The sequence below is a fragment of the Gekko japonicus genome, unplaced genomic scaffold (genome assembly GCF_001447785.1).
Source record: "Gekko japonicus isolate JY-2015 unplaced genomic scaffold, Gekko_japonicus_V1.1 scaffold4345, whole genome shotgun sequence".
Taxonomy (NCBI): domain Eukaryota; kingdom Metazoa; phylum Chordata; class Lepidosauria; order Squamata; family Gekkonidae; genus Gekko; species Gekko japonicus.
Window position 1 is genome coordinate 48,280 of NW_015168172.1, and position 16,534 is coordinate 64,813.

At 50.3% G+C, this 16,534-nt stretch overlaps 1 protein-coding gene across 1 annotated transcript in view; it reads left to right on the forward strand.

The window, feature by feature from the left end:
• Nucleotides 1–14,232, forward strand: part of LOC107113626 (DENN domain-containing protein 1B-like) — a 59,432-nt gene extending 45,200 nt beyond the window's left edge. The window contains exons 17-21 of the mRNA XM_015414970.1: nt 1,993–2,033; nt 5,828–5,968; nt 8,107–8,162; nt 10,684–10,897; nt 13,289–14,232. Of these exons, the coding sequence (XP_015270456.1) occupies nt 1,993–2,033; nt 5,828–5,968; nt 8,107–8,162; nt 10,684–10,897; nt 13,289–13,849 (1,013 nt within the window). The 3' untranslated portion in view covers nt 13,850–14,232. The remainder of the gene's footprint in view (nt 1–1,992; nt 2,034–5,827; nt 5,969–8,106; nt 8,163–10,683; nt 10,898–13,288) is intronic.
• The last annotated feature ends 2,302 nt before the right edge of the window (nt 14,233–16,534 follow it).

A 16,534-nucleotide genomic window follows, 5' to 3' on the forward strand; every position in this document is an offset into this window, starting at 1 on the left:
AGGACGTCCTTCTTCACCCAAAGAGTGATTAACACTTGGAATTCACTGCCACAGGAAGTGGTGGGTGCTACAAGCATGGATGGCTTCAAAAGGGAATTAGATAAGCATATGGAGCAGAGGTCCATCAGTGGCTATTAGCCACAAGGTATAGCTAGGGGCTCTGGGGCAAGTGATGCTCTGTCTTCTTGGTGCTTGGGGGGGGAGTCAACAGTGGGAGGGCTTCTAATGTCCTGGCCCCACTGGTGGACCTCCTGATGGCACTGGTATTTCTGGCCACTGTGTGACACAGAGTGTTGGACTGGATGGGCCTTTGGCCTGATCCAACATTGGCATCTCTTATGTTCTTATGTTCTATTAGAATCTCTTTCAAACTTGGGGGTAGTTTTTGAGGAGAGGCACCAGATGCTATACCGAAAATTTGGTGCCTCTGCCTCAAAAAATAGCCTCCCCGAGACCCAGATACCCATGGATCAATTCTCCGTTATACCCTATGGGGACCCATCTCCATAGGGTATAACGGAGTGCTCAGCAGACATTTCCCCCCTCCCCCTGCTCTCTGAAAACCCTGAAGCAGGGGGGGAGGGCCTCCAAACCAGGGGATCCCCTGCCTCCAACCCTGTCTGTGCCCTATGCCTATCTATCCCTCTGACTCACTGGTAGCCCCCTCGGAAGACTGAGGCTAAGAGACAGCGGAAAGGCCTCCAGTTCTAACCATTTCTGCAGCCTGCCCTCGCAGGGTAATCGTACACCTTTTCTGCCCGGAAGGCACTTCTGCAGCAGATAAGGCATCTCTTATGTTCTTATGTTCTATTAGAATCTCTTTCAAACTTGGGGGTAGTTTTTGAGGAGAGGCACCAGATGCTATACCGAAAATTTGGTGCCTCTGCCTCAAAAAATAGCCTCCCCGAGACCCAGATACCCATGGATCAATTCTCCGTTATACCCTATGGGGACCCATCTCCATAGGGTATAACGGAGTGCTCAGCAGACATTTCCCCCCTCCCCCTGCTCTCTGAAAACCCTGAAGCAGGGGGGGAGGGCCTCCAAACCAGGGGATCCCCTGCCTCCAACCCTGTCTGTGCCCTATGCCTATCTATCCCTCTGACTCACTGGTAGCCCCCTCGGAAGACTGAGGCTAAGAGACAGCGGAAAGGCCTCCTGTTCTAACGGTTTCTGCAGCCTACCCTCGTGGGGTAATCGTACACCTTTCCTGCCCAGAAGGCACTTCTGCAGCAGATAAAACTTCCAAATGAAAATGGACCCCTGGTAAGGTCCAACTGGGTAAAGCGCAGAGACGGGAAACTAAATAGATACCGACAGGGGTCATTTTGTAGGAAAAGAGGTGCAGGAGCTCATTAGCATAACTTATTTGCATATGCCACACCCCCTGACATAACCGGAAGTGTGTCAGAAGGCAACACCCACCACTCAGGCTCCACTGGACTGTTTTGTATTGCTAGCTATTGGGGGGTGGGGGGAACATGTAGATGTGTCCTCGCAGAGGAGGGAGATCTTGTACCTGAATAAAACTTGGTCTTAAAGGTGCCACTGGACTGTTTTGGACCGTGGGGGGGCTGGAGGGAGCTCTGCAACTTACCTGGCTGCTTCTTGCTCTGACTGAGGGCTGCTGGGAGCAGGGGGTGGGGCTTGTTGCATGTGCCCGCCCCCTGGGCTCCTTACTGCCAGAGCTCCGCTCCTGTGTGCTCCAGCAGGAAAGGACCCCTAGATACCGACGTGATCATTTTGCCTGATAGTCAATCCACACGCTTCCTTACAAGGAGGAGATTGGGGATGTGTTTGAAGCAGCCCTTTGCCTCCTGTACCCAATTCCCCACAGGACGCTCCATCCCCTCATGCTCACAGCACTGGCAGAGGACATATCCTTGAATGCCAGCCACCCTGAAGAGACAATTCAAGGCCCTGGCTTCTGTAAGGATTCTGGAAAGACAAGGAGTGGCCAAGGGAACTCACCTGTGCCCTGTTCCTCCACAGGTAACCTGCATTCCTACCAGCTGTGGGTGAAAAACCTGAAGGTAAGAGTTTGGCCCCGCCATGTCTGAGAAAGAACTGTTGCCTCCTGCTGTTGAGTATCTGGTCCTCCCGACTGCTGTTAAGCCTATCTTTTTGTTGTTGTTGTTGTTAGCATGAATAAGCTTGGGTACAGATCGGGGATATAGATTCTTTGGGATAGGGGTTGATAGGGGAGCGAGGAAACATTCCATGTTGACTCTCCAATGACAGAACCCCTTGTGAAGACCTTGGGTTCTGTTATTAGTTTCCTTCAAGCGTTGATAAGTAGCAATTCACAAGAATTGTGATTGCTACACGCTCAGCTAAAGCAGGTATCATGAAACAAATTGTTTACATTGCGCAGCATTCGTTAGCGTGTGAGCGATAACAGAAGAGACTCTTCTACAGAATTACCACAGTAAATGATTTTGCAACGTATCTGTATTGAACCCATTGTGAAGACCTTGGGTTCTGTTATTAGTTTCCTTCAAGCGTTGATAAGTAGTAATTGATAAGAATTGTGATTGCTACACGCTCAGTTAAAGCAGGTATTGTGAAACGAATTGTTTACATTGCGCAGCGTTTGTTAGCGTGTGAGCGATAACAGAAGAGAATCTTCTACAGAATTACCACAGTAAATGATTTTGCAACGTATCTGTATTGAACCCATTGTGAAGACCTTGGGTTCTGTTATTAGTTTCCTTCAAGCGTTGATAAGTAGTAATTGATAAGAATTGTGATTGCTACACGCTCAGCTAAAGCAGGTATCATGAAACAAATTGTTTACATTGCGCAGCATTCGTTAGCGTGTGAGCGATAACAGAAGAGACTCTTCTACAGAATTACCACAGTAAATGATTTTGCAACGTATCTGTATTGAACCCATTGTGAAGATTATTGTCTCCTGACCCAATGAGAGACCTGACTATTGCAAGGCTCCCGCAAACTAGACTTTGTGGTAATATCCCGTCCCCACGAAATTGCCTCACACTGGGAAGAGAAGCCTGACAAAGGCCAGAAGGAACTGGTCTACGCTTGTGTTTTCGTGGTTTCACCATGAAGAAAGCCCGCTCTCCATATTTAACTGTCACCTTCAACGTCAACAACTGAAAGTGTATGTTTATGCCATATTTGTAAGCATTCTGTATGATCACCACACCTTGGACCCACTTTTCTGTCTCCCCTTCTTGTAGTATGTATTAGTACCCTCCCTTTTTTCTGTAGTTTTTAGAAAATGCAATTTAAAAAATCCCCTTCGGGGGGCATTAAAAAAAGAAAAGAAACTAATCTCTGTAATCTGGAGATCAGTTGTAATTCTAGGAGATCTCCAGTCCTCACCTGGAGGTTGGCAACATTAGTTCCCTTGAAGGAAGTGACTGCTTTGGAGGGTGGAGTCAATGGCATTAACCGTCCCTCCCCCTCAGTTTTGAACTTTCCCTTAAAATGCTGTAAGTCTGGGGTCCCCAACCTTTTTGAATCTGTGGACACCATAGGAATTCTGTCGTGGGCTGGTGGGTACAACCACAAAATGGCTGCCGCAAGAGGTGGAGCCAACCACAAAATGGTTCCCACAGGAGACAGAATCATCCATAAAATGGCTGCCCCGGGAGGAGGAGCCAGCTGGAAAATATTAGGGAGGGTGATTATGCCTAATTCTAATCGCAACCCTTTGACATTTCAGACAGAAGCTCTGTTTAATACGATGCCTTTTAAAATGAATATATTTAAAACAACTTCCTTGTGTACACCTTCAGTCACGCAGTGAAGCTCCTTGTGTGGCGGAAGCAGCTTTTGCTGAAGCAACGTTTTAAAAAACCACACAGCCAATCGGAAGCCCTGCTGGGCAGGAGCGCCACCTGGCCCCACTCACTTTCTCAAAATACTTTGTGAGCACCAGGAAAGGTGTTGAAGGGGCCTGTGGTGCCCGTGGGGATCATGTTGGGCACCCCTGCTTTGAGCGACTGTAAATCTGAAGGAGCAAAAAATGAATGTGATGGCGGCCTTGGCATTGGCCTGCCTCCTAATCAGCAGTGGCAGGGCTGCTGCTCTCCTCGGTGCACGTTTGCGGGCGCTGTGCCACCTGCAGCCCTTGCAGCCTGACTCCGATTTGCTGCGCAGAATGCTAGAGGGCTCTCTGTAGTCTGGCCCATCCACGGCAGTGGAGGACCGGGGATGCAGTTGTCACCCCGATGAAACTTCCAACTAGAAAACTTGAGCTATGTCTGTTTAAAATGAACGTTAAGTCGAGTGAGGCGCTGTGACCAATGCGCCCTCTAAGCTGTGGAGCCTTGTGAGCAAAAATTCTACTTTGTGAGCTACTGGCATTAAGGTTGTGAGTGAGCGATTTGGCTACTGCATCAATTAGTTTGCTCTGGAGCTCCTTCCTGAGCTGAGACAAAAATGTGTGAGCCGGAGGCTAAAAAACGGTGAGCCATACAAGTTTTCCCTTGTATGGCCGTGGCCCCGCCCCCAGCGTGCCCGGCGTCATAACGTCACTTCCCTCTGCCGTGCACACTGGGGCGGGGTTCCCCCCAGGGCCCGATTCCTCGGCGTCGGGGAACGGGCCTCTGGGGCGGGGGTTTTCCGCCCCCTGGGGGGACTTGGCAGCCCTAGCCGAGGGACAGAAAATTGGCATCTGTCGTGAGACAAAAACCCTCTGTCCCTTTTCGGCCCGTCGTTCCGAATTTGTGAATGAACTCAAGTTCAGCGATCAAACCTCCCCAGTCGGGAACTTTCTTCAGAATTTTCATGCTGCTTTCTAAAGGGAAGTCAGACACCTTCTAGGGATATAATATGTGAACGATCTATAAGGAATGCTTATCTGCGGTTTTTGTTTCCTCTTGGTGTATTTGTAGCAGTTGAATGCTCAGGGCTGACGGGTTTTTTGCCTGGCACAGAGCTTGGAACTAGCCATCCTGGCCTCAAACATCTGACGTTATTCTTTGTGAGACCGTAGTCATCTTTTCTATATTTTATATCTTTTGGTGTGGAAATACGCCATGCTGACCACTGTGTTCTCTTGTTGTGTACCTCACTGTGCTTCTAGAAGCACACGTCGCATCGTCTTTCCGGTGCTTTCTTTCATTTTCTGTATCTTCCTTTGCAAGCTTCCTTCCTTCTTTCTTTTGATTGGCTGCTCATGGAGGTCGCTCGCTTTTACACATGCTGAATAATGCACTTTAGCAATCATTTGGAAGTGGATTTTGCCATTTCACGCAGTGACAAAGTGCATGGAAAATGCATTATTCAGGGTGTACAAAAGTTAGAGAAGAAGAAGAAGATGAAGATGAAGGAGGAGATTGGATTTGTACCCCACCCTTCACTACCCAAAGGAGTCTCAGAGCGGCTTACAATCTCCTCTCCCTTCCCCTCCCCAGTACAGGCACCCTGTGAGGTAGGTGGGACTGAGAGAGCTCTTTTGAGGACTGCTCCTGAGAGAACAGCTCTGAGAGAACTTGTGACTGACCCAAGGTCATCCAGCTGGCTGCATGTGGAGGAGTGGGGAATCAAACCGGGTTCTCCCAGATTAGAGTCCATGCTCCTAACCACTGCACCAAGCTGGTTCTCTATTATTCTACTATATCACCATCTTCTTTGGGCACTTTCACATGTGTTCAATAAAGCATAATGTGTTTCAATATGTTTTGCAGCTGGGTTTTACAGGAGGAAGTGGCAAAAATCCACTTGCAAACGATTGCTAAAGTACATTGAAAGTGGACTGAAAGTGCATTATTCGGGATGTGTGAAAGTGCCCTTTTTTGACTCTCTGGGGAGGGGAGAAGAGGTTGCGTTCAAAAGAATTCCCATCTCCCCCTAGGACTCCAGCGTGGACCAGCAGCACCCACCGGGAGGCCGCTCCCTGCCCTGCGAACAGATCTCCAGCCCCATCCAGGCTACCAGGAACAGCCAGTCGGAGAGTTTGCAAAGCCGGCTGCCCATCACTCAGCACTTTGGGAAGGTAGGGAGGAAGCAGAGATTAAAAAACTATGTTGGTGGTCAAGACATTTCCAGTGCCCAGGACTGCAAAGAAAGAGAGCTCCCTCTAAGCTGTGAGTGAAAATCCTACTTTGGGAGCGACTGGCATTGAAGTGGTGAGCGAGCCATTTGGCTGCGGCATAAATTAGTTGGCTCTGGAGCCCTCATTCCTGAGCTGAGAAAAAAATGTGTGAGCCGGAGGCTAAAAAACTGTGAGCTAGCTCACACTAACTCAGCTTAGAGGGAACACTGCTCTGGAGCCCTCCTTCCTGAGCTAAGGCAAAAATGTGTGAGCTGGAGGCTAAAAAACTGTGAGCTAGCTCACACTGACTCAGCTTAGAGGGAACACTGCATCTAAGCTGTGGAGTCTTGTGAGCAAATATTATACTTTGTGAGCTAGTGGCATTAAAGTTGTGAGCGAGCGATTTGGCTGCTGCATGAATTTGTTTGCTCTGGAGCCCTCCTTCCTGAGCTGAGGCAAAAATGTGTGAGCCGGAGGCTAGAAAACTGTGAGCTGGCTCACACTCACTCAGCTTAGAGGGAACACTGGCAAGGCATCGCGGATGTCTCTGAAGTCTCTACATGACTCTAGATTTGCGTCCAGTAGCAACTTAGCGACCAACAAGATTCTCAGGGCATAAGCTTTTGAGAGTCTCTTCATCAGAGAGGTAGATCAGGAGTCCGATCAGACGGCTCTTTAGATCCGCATGAGGCACAATTGCCTCACGGATCTAAAGGCAATGTCCAGACACAAACATCTGGGAAATGTCCCTCTTCTGTGGGTATCCCGTTTTGCCGCGCTTCGGAGCCGTACTTAAAAAGATACCACTTTAAATCTGGGGTTTTCGGTTACCTGCGGGAGAACTGTGGACTTTCACCCGTCTGATCGTTCCACCAGCGCGCAATCCTCCCGTCGGGGTGGTCTGATGTCAGACCATCCAGAGCGGGCGCCATTTTAAAAAATCTCTACACATGCACGGATCAACAAGGACGTGCTGTCACGTCTATGCGCATGCGCAAAAAGGTTTTTTTAAAAAAAACAAAACAAACCACCGCACGCCTCCTTCAACAAGGACGCGCTGTGACGCCTGTGCGCATGCGCAAAAAGGTTTTTTTCCAAAAAAGCCACCGCGCATGCCTCCTTCAGTGGACAATCTAGACAATCCACAACGGAGGCAGCGCGCGGTAAGGCGATTCACCAGGGGGATGTCTGGTCGTGCTACAATGGATTAAAAAGATCGGGATAACATTCAAACTGGCATAATGGCAGGATTAGCTGCCCGTCTGAACGCACTCCAAGATGGGTAAACATACCTGTGGGCCTGCACCATACCTGTCCATACCTGCACCGTCATTGCCACAGGAAGTGGTGGTGGCTATAAGCATGGACGGCTTCAAAAGGGAATTAGATAAGCATCTGGAGCAGAGGTCCATCAGTGGCTCTTAGCCACGAGGTATAGATAGGGACTCTGGGGCAAGTGATGCTCTGTCTTCTGCTGGACCTCCTGATGGCAGTGGTATTTCTGGCTACTGTGTGATAGAGTGTTGGACTGGATGGGTCATTGGCCTGATCCAACATTGGCTTCTCTTATGTTCTTATGTCAGGGGCAAGGGATGCTCTGTCTTCTTGGTGCTTGGGGGGGGTCAACAGTGGGAGGGGCTTCTAGTGTCCTGGCCCCACTGGGGGACCTCCTGATGGCACCTGGTATTTCTGGCCACTGTGTGACACAGAGAGTTGGACTGGATGGGCCTCTGGCCTGATCCAACATTGGCTTCTCTGATGTTCTTATGTTCGGCTGTAGCGGCAGAAAAGAGCAAGAGTCCAGGAGCCCCTTAAAAGAAAAGCAAAATCTGTGGCAGGGGAGGAGCTTTCCTGGGTCACGGTTGACTTCTTCAGATAGGTCAAGATGGGAAGTTCTGTTAGTCTGTGTCTGTAGCAGGAGAAAAGAGCAAGAGTCCGGGAGCATCTCCAAGACATAACAAAATTTGTAGCAGGGGAGGAGCTTTCGGGAGTCACTGCCCACTTCTTTGGGGACCCGAAGATAAAAGACAAAGGTAACGGACCCCTGAAAGATGTCAAGTTGAAGGGATTGTCTAACACGCTCTCCTTTCCCTTTCCAGTCTCGCCCTCGGCGGCCGCAAAGACAGAGCAGTTCATCAGAACTGCAGGCCCACAGGTATGGTGCGCCAAGCACATGGGTTGACCCCTGGGTGCCATTTGTTGCTCAGTTACAACTCTGCTTCTCAGTTGTAAAGCCAGTTTGGTATTGTGGTTAAGTGCGCAGTCTCTAATCTTGGAGAACCGGGTTTGATTCCCCACTCCTCCACTCGCAGCTGCTGGATGACCTTGGACAAGCCACAGTTCTGTCAGAGCTGTTCTCTCAAGGGCAGTTTATGTCAGAGCTCTCTCAGCTCCACCTCCCTCCCAGGGTGCCTGTTGTGGGGAGGGGAAGGGAAAGGAGTTTGTGAGCCGCTCTGAGACTCCTCCGGATAGTGAAGGGCGGGGTATAAACCCAGTCTCTTCTCTTCTCCTCCCCTCTATGTGGCTTGGGACTGGGGCATTTGAAGGACTGTCTGCTCTCATATGTTCCTGGCTTGGGGAGTAAGACTTTAGGGAGCTGCCCTCTTGACTGTCCCACCAATCAAAGAAGCTCACCTGGTGCGCACACATGACAGGGCCTTTTCTGTGGCAGCCCCATGATTACGGAACAGCCTTCCAGGGAATTGCATTCTGGCCCCCTCACCTTCGATTTTTAGGATGCAGCAGGGGACAGTTTCATTTTGGACTGCATCTGATGGAAACTGTTTTTTGTTTTATGTATTTATGTATTTTTATGTATTCTGTTTTCATAGGATCATCCAGGGTCATCAAGTCCCACCCCCTGCACAATGCAGGGAATTCATAAATACCTCCCCCCACACACACCCTCAGTGAGCCTTGGTCCATGCCCAGAAGATTTTATGTGTTCTATTTATATTGTAAGCTGCTTTGAGCTCCAAAAGAAAGAAAGGCTACTAATAAACAACTTAAATAAATAAATAAATAAATAACACCTTTATAGGCAGGGGTCATTTTCTGCCGGAGCGCCCTGGAGCGGCGCTCCGGCAGTAAGGAGCCCAGGCTCTGCCCCCGCCGCCTTTCCTGGCCGCCAGCAGAGAGTCTTGGGGGGGATTTAAATCCCTGGGTTCCCTGCCATCCCTCTCTCCAGTCAGCCCGCCGCTGTCACTTTCCAAACTCTCAAGGTGTAGAAGGAAAATAAGTCTGATTTGGGGGCCCTAATCATGACTTCAAAAAGAGGCTGACTCTTCTCCTGGGGCCAAGCAGAAAATACCACAAGTAGAGTCGAGGTCTGTATACACTTAGGTCTTTCTTTTTTCATGGATTCAGCTTTCCTTCCTAGGAATCCTGGTTAAGTAAAAGGGTTGGGGAAACAAACCTCTACATGTAAGATCACAACCACTCACTCATGTCAGCTTCTCCTTAAACAGCTGTATTTCCACTCTGGTTGAAATGCAGCATTTACTCAGGCAACCCCTTCCCCCAATCTCTAGAGGGATAAGGCCAGTGGGTATAGTGCCTTATAATGGAGCATGTACCCTACCTGACTCAAGCCCTCCCACTGTTGCCCCCACCCCCAAGCCCCAAGAATACAGAGCATCCCTTGCCCCAGACATAAGAACACAAGAGAAGCCAGTGTTGGATCGGGCCAATGGCCCATCCAGTCCAACACTCTGTGTCACACGGTGGCCAGAAATACCAGGGGCCATCAGGAGGTCCAGCAGTGGGGCCAGGACACCAGAAGCCCTCCCAGTGCTGCCCCCCCCCAAGCACCAAGAAGACAAAGCATCCCTTGCCCTGGACCGAGAGCTCCTCTCTATACCTTGTGGCTAAGAGCCACTGATGGACCTCTGCTCCAGATGTTTATCCAATTCCCTCTTATAAGAACCTAAGACAAGCCCATGTTGGATCAGGCCAATGGCCCATCCAGTCCGACACTCTGTGTCACACAGGGGCCAAAACCCAGGGGCCACCAGGAGGTCCAGCAGTGGGGTAACGAATCTTTGTTTTCTGGAGATCAGTTGCAATTCTGGGAGATCTACTGGTCCCGCCTGGAGGATGGCAACCCTAGCTTCTATCCACATACACACAGGCACATTAATGCTTTATTTAAAAAAGGTCCACCCCCATCCACCTACCCCTCTTCCTTGGATGTTATGTGGTCTGTAGTTCCAACCAGGGGTCATTTCGTAGAAAAAGAGGTGCAGGAGCTCATTAGCATAACTCATTCACATAACTCATTTGCATATGCCACACCCCCTGACATCACCGGAAGTGTGCCAGAAGGCAACACCCACCAATCAAGCTCCACTGGACTCTTTTGGATTGCTAGCTATTGGGGGGGGGGTGGAAACATGCAGATCTGTCCTCACAGAGGAGGAAGAGCTTGTACCTATATAAAACTTGGTCTTAAAGGTGCCACTGGACTGTTTTGGACTGGGGGGGGAGCTCTGCAACTTACCTGGCTGCTTCTTGCTCTGACTGAGGGCTGCTGGGAGCAGGGGGTGGGGCTTGTTGCATGTGCCCACCCCCTGGGCTCTTTACTGCCGGAGCGCCGCTCCTGTGGTTCCAACACCAGTCTCTTTTTGTGTGTCTCCATATGCATTTGTTCTTTCATGGACATTTTCCACCTCTTCCAGCACAGCTCTCCCAGATTTCCCCTTGGAGCCTGAGGCCTTCACTGTTGGAGGTGAAGATCTGGATCCGGGATTCCTCGATTCGGGTGGGATCGACCTCTTGGGAGAGATCTTTGAGACACTCAGCTTCTTGGAGCCCAGCCGAGCGGGGCGGCCCCTTTACGGAACACGCAGCTTGGACTTCTCCAGCCTGGAGGACCGGAACTTCTATACTAAGGTAGGGCCCCACTGAGGTCTGGGTGTCGGGTTCCCCAGTTTGGTGTCGTGGTTAGGGGCATGGCCCCTAATCTGGGAGAACCGGGTTTGATTCCCCGCTCCTCCACGTGCAGCTGCCGGTGTGACCTTGGGTCGGTCACAAGCTCTCTCAGAGCTGTTCTCTCATGAGCAGTCCTCAAAAGAGCTCTCTCAGCCCCACATAGCTCACAGGGTGTGGGGAGGGGAGGGGAAAGGGAAAGGAGATTGGTCAGCCGCTCGGAGACTCCTTTGGGTAGTGAAGGGCAGGGTAGAAATCCAATCTCTTCTTCTTCTTTTACCTCGCAGGGTGCCTGTTGTGGGGAGGGGAAGGGAAAGGAGTTTGTCAGCAGCTCTGAGACTCCTTTGGGTAGTGAAGGGCAGGGTATAAATCCAATCTCTCCTCCTTCTTCTTTTACCTCGCAGGGTGTCTGTTGTGGGGAGGGGGAGGGAAAGGAGTTTGTAAGCCACTCTGAGACTCCTTTGGGTAGTGAAGGGCTGGGGTATAAATCCAATCTCTCCTCCTTCTTCTTCTTCCTCACAGGGTGCCTGTTGTGGGGAGGGGAAGGGAAAGGAGTTTGTAAGCCGCTCTGAGACTCCCTCGGGTAGCGAAGGACGGGGTATAAATCTTCTCTTCTTCTCTTCTCAAAGTCCTGTGCAAATGCAGCGTTGCAACTGTTGAGAAGGAAAGGAGGGTAACCAGCGTTCCCTCTAAGATGAGTTAGTGTGAGCTAGCTCACAGCTTTTTAGCCTCTGGCTCATACATTTTTGTCTCAGCTCAGGGAGGATGGCTCCAGAGCAAAGTAATTTAGGCAGTAGCCCAATCGCTCACTCGCAACTTTAATGCTGGTAGCACACAAAGTAGAATTTTTGCTTACAAGACTCACAGCATTGCTTGTGAGCAGTGTTCCCACTAAGCTGAGTCAGTGTGAGCTAGCTCACAGTCTTTTAGACTCCGGCTCCCGCATTTTTGCCTCAGCTCAGGGAGGAGGGCTCCAGAGCAAACTAATCGATGCAGCAGCTGAATCGCTCGCTCATAACTTTAGCGCCAGTAGCTCACAAAGTAGAATTTTTGCTCACAAGACTCCGCAGCTTAGAGGGAGGTGTTGTTCAATGTTTTTATAAATGGCCTGGAGGAAGACATAGAGGGGATGCTTATCAGATTTACAGATGACACGAAGCTGTGTGGGATTGCTAATTCTGAAGAAGACAGAGTCAGGATTCAAAATGATCTAGATAGGCTGGAACAGTGGGGCTGAGACAAATAAAATGAATTCCAATAGAGAGAAGTGCAAAGTCCTACACTTAGGTACAAAAAAATCAAAGGCACAGATCTAGAATGGGAGGGACTTGGCTTGACAGCAGCACGCTTGAAAGGGACCTGGGTGTTTTGGTTGATCACAAGCTAAACATGAGCCTGCAGTGCGATGTGGCTGTGAAGGAAGCGAATGCAATCTTAAGATGCATTAAGAGAAGCCTTGTGTCCGGATCACGGGAGGTGGTGGTTCTGCTCTGTTCTGCTATGGTCAGGCCTCACCTGGAGTCCTGTGTCCAGTTTTGGGCACCACATTTCAGGAAGGGTGTTGACAAGCTCGAGCGTGTCCAGAAGAAGTCAACCAGGAGGGTGAGAGGGTTGGAATCCAAGTCTTACGAGGAAAGGCTGAAAGAGTTGGGTCTGTTTAGCCTGGGAAAGAGAAGGCTTAGAGGGGACACGATTGCAGTCTTCAAGTATCTGAAGGGCTGTCATGTAGAAGATGGAGCGGATCTATTCTCTCTTGCTCCGGATGGCAAGACGAGATCTAATGGGTGGAAATTACAAGGGAGTCGATACTGGCTAAATATCAGGAGAAACTTCCTAACGGTAAGACTGGTTGAGCAGTGGAACGGACAGCCTCAGGAGGTGGTGGAGACTCCTTCGCTGGACGTTTCCAATCGGAGGCTGTGGACGACCATCTCTCGGGTGGTTGTAGGTATGTAGGGCTCTCTTTCAGCTGTTCTCCTGAAGAGTGCAGGGGGTTGGACTAGATGACCTGCCAGGTCCCTTCCAACTCTAACATTCTGTGATTCTATGTAGGGCTCTCATTTGGCTCTGCTCCTGCAGAGTGCAGGGGGTTGGACTAGATTACCTGCTAGGTCCCTTCCAACATTTTCTATGTAGGGCTCTCATTTGGCTCTGCTCCTGCAGAGTGCAGGGGGTTGGACTAGATGACCTGCAAGGCCCCTTCCAACATTTTCTATGTAGGGCTCTCTTTCGGCTCTGCTCCTGCAGAGTGCAGGGGGTTGGACTAGATGACCTGTGCAAGATCCCTTCCAACTCTAACATTCTATGGTTCTATGAAGTAAACCCCCCACCCCCGACTCCCCTTGTCTGTTGCAGCTGAGACCCAGCGAGGAGACCCTGCATGAGACGCTGCCCGAGGAAGAGGATGACGGGAGCTCGTTGTCGGAGGACGCCATACCCCTGGCCGCTCTGGAGGAAGAGAATACCCAGAATGCTTTGCTGCCGTCGACCACAACTGCACCCGGAGAGGACAGCATCCAGGAGATCTGTGGCAGTCCCGGCCCGGAGAACGAAGCCATTCCCTTGCAGGAAGAAGCGGAGAGGGCCACGGATTCCGAGCCCTCCCAGGATCCACAGACCCCCAGCGTCGATCCCGAGGCTCCCGCTCCTACTGACAACGAGACAGAGTTCTACGCAGGGGAGGAGGCTGGGCAGCCATCTAGGGCGGACCAGACGCTTGCGGTCCCAGCGGCAGCCACCCCCCTCCCGAAGGCAGAGCCGCCGGCCCTCAGGGGCTCCCACGTCCCCTCACTCGGAGCGTCCTCTGAGGCCACCGTAACCGCTGGACGGCTCACCAGCCCTCCCCGCCACCCTTTGGTTTCCAGGTCTCTGACCCAAGCCAGGGTGTCGGAACTGAAGAAGAGATTCGAGGCCTAGAAGGTGGCTGCCGAACGCCTCCGGGAGAGAGCGGCCTTCTCTGCGGAGCTCCTGAAGCCTCAAAGGGAGGCCGAGGTGCTGCCGGTCGTTCCTGTAGAGCGAGCGTTGCGAGAAACGGCCGATCTGGAGGCAAAACCGTCTGGGTCAGAACGGACTCCCGACAGATGGGTCGCCTGCGTCCAGCTGACTCCAGACAAACTCATGCTGTGAAGAAAGGCACTGGTATTTCTGGCCACTGTGTGACATAGCGTGTTGGACTGGATGGGCATTTGGCCTGATCCAACATTGGCGTCTCTGATGTTCTTATGTTCATGCGGCGGAGAGCTGTTGTACCCTTAAAAACCAACTTTTTTTAAAAAAAACAGTTTATTAAAGAGACTCCTCTCCATACACACAATTATGCACCCATTAATGAAAAGAACTTTCTAAGGTGTTAACCACATTTCAGTCATCCTCGCTGTTCTTTGGGGCTACGGTGGCTGAGAGGTTAAGACACTGAACTGCAGACTGGAAGGTCAGTAGTTCGGCAGTTCGAGACCCGAGTGCCGCGTGACGGAGTGACCTCCTGTCTCTGGCCGCAGCTCCTGCCAACCTAGCAGTTCGAAAGCAAGAAATTGCAAGTTGATAAATAGGTACCGCTTCGGTGGGAAGGTAACAGCGTTCCGTGCACCTCGGCATTTAGTCATGCCGGCCACATGACCACGGAAAGGTCTTCGGACAGCGCTGGCTCTGCGGCTCGGAAATGGAGATGAGCCCTGCCCCCTAAAGTTGGATTCGACTAACTTTTGAGCAAGGGAAAACTTTACCTTTACCTGCTATTTTGCACCCAGGGAGGGGCTGTGGCTCAGTGGCAGAGCCTCTGCTTGACATGCAGAAGGTCCCAGGTTCAGTCCCCGGCATCTCCAGTTAAAAAGGACCAGGAAGGAGGTGATGGGAAAGACCTTGACCTGAGACCCTGGCTCAGTGGCAGAGCCTCTGCTTGACATGCAGAAGGTCCCAGGTTCAGTCCCCGGCATCTCCAGTTAAAAAGGACCAGGAAGGAGGTGATGGGAAAGACCTTGACCTGAGACCCTGGCTCAGTGGCAGAGCCTCTGCTTGACATGCAGAAGGTCCCAGGTTCAGTCCCCGGCATCTCCAGTTAAAAAGGACCAGGAAGGAGGTGATGGGAAAGACCTTGACCTGAGACCCTGGCTCAGTGGCAGAGCCTCTGCTTGACATGCAGAAGGTCCCAGGTTCAGTCCCCGGCATCTCCAGTTAAAAAGGACCAGGAAGGAGGTGATGGGAAAGACCTTGACCTGAGACCCTGGCTCAGTGGCAGAGCCTCTGCTTGACATGCAGAAGGTCCCAGGTTCAATCCCTGTCATCTCCAGTTTAAAAGACCAGGTAGGGGGTGATGGGAAAGACCTCTTCCTCAGACCCTGGAGAAGAAGCACAGTCAGAAGGTCAAAGCAAGAAGAAAAACTGTGCAATAGCGCACTAAATAAGGAGAACACAACTTTTTAAAGAATTGAGTGCTGAATTATTTCTGTGTGCTGAAGTGACCAAAGGACATACATTTAACGATATTACCAAAATATCCATTACATACATTATCACAGCCATCCAAAGAGCGCCCGTTTAGCAAGGCTGGTATAGCCAAATCGATGGTCTTTATAATTTTGGCAATGGATATTTTGTAATAATGTTAAATGTATGTACTTTAGTCACTTCAGCACACAGAAGGAATTCAGCACACAATTGTTAAAAAAAGTTGTGTTCTCTTTATACTTAGCGCACTATTGCACTGTTTTTCTTGTTGTTGTTGAGACCTTGGAGAGCCGCTGCCAGTCCGAATTGACGAGACTGACCTGAGTCCTAGTAGATAACTCACCGCAGGGACATATGCTGGACACAAACGGGTGTTATTTCGAATCGACCACTAGAGGGAGCAAAACACATGCTGAACTGAAATTAATATCACAGACCACAGGTCCATTTTAACAGGGGTTCAATGTGGTCAAATGCAAAGTGATGGATATTGGGGCCAAAAACCCTAACTATAAATACACGTCGATGGGGTCCAAACTGGCAGGGACTGACCAAGACACAGATCTTGGAGTCATAGTAGATAATTAACTGAAAATGTTGAGACAGTGTGCGACTGCAATAAAAAAAGGCCAATGCTATGCTGGGGATTATTAGGAAGGGAACTGAAAACAGATCAGCCAGTATCATAATGCCCCTGTATAAATCAATGGTGTGACCTCATTTGGAGTACTGTGTACAGTTCTGGTCACCACATCTCAAAAAGGATATTATAGCATTGGAAAAAGTACAGAAAAGGGCAACTGGAATGATCAAAGGGTTGAAAGCCTTTTCCTGTGAAGTAAGGTTAAAACTCTTGGGACTCTTTAGCTTGGAGAAACGACGGCTGAAGGGTGACATGATCGAGGTTTACAAGATTATGCATGGGATAGAGCAGGTCGAGAAAGAAGTCCTTTTCTCCCTTTCTCACAACACAAGAACTCGTGGGCACTCCATGAAATTGCTGAGCGGTCAGGTTAGAACAGATAAAAAGACATACTTCTTCACCCAGAGAGTGATTCACACATGGAATTCACTGCCACAGGAGGGGGGGGCGGCTACAAGCAGGGACGGCTTCAAGAGGGAATTGGATAAGCATCTGGAGCAGAGGTCCATCAGTGG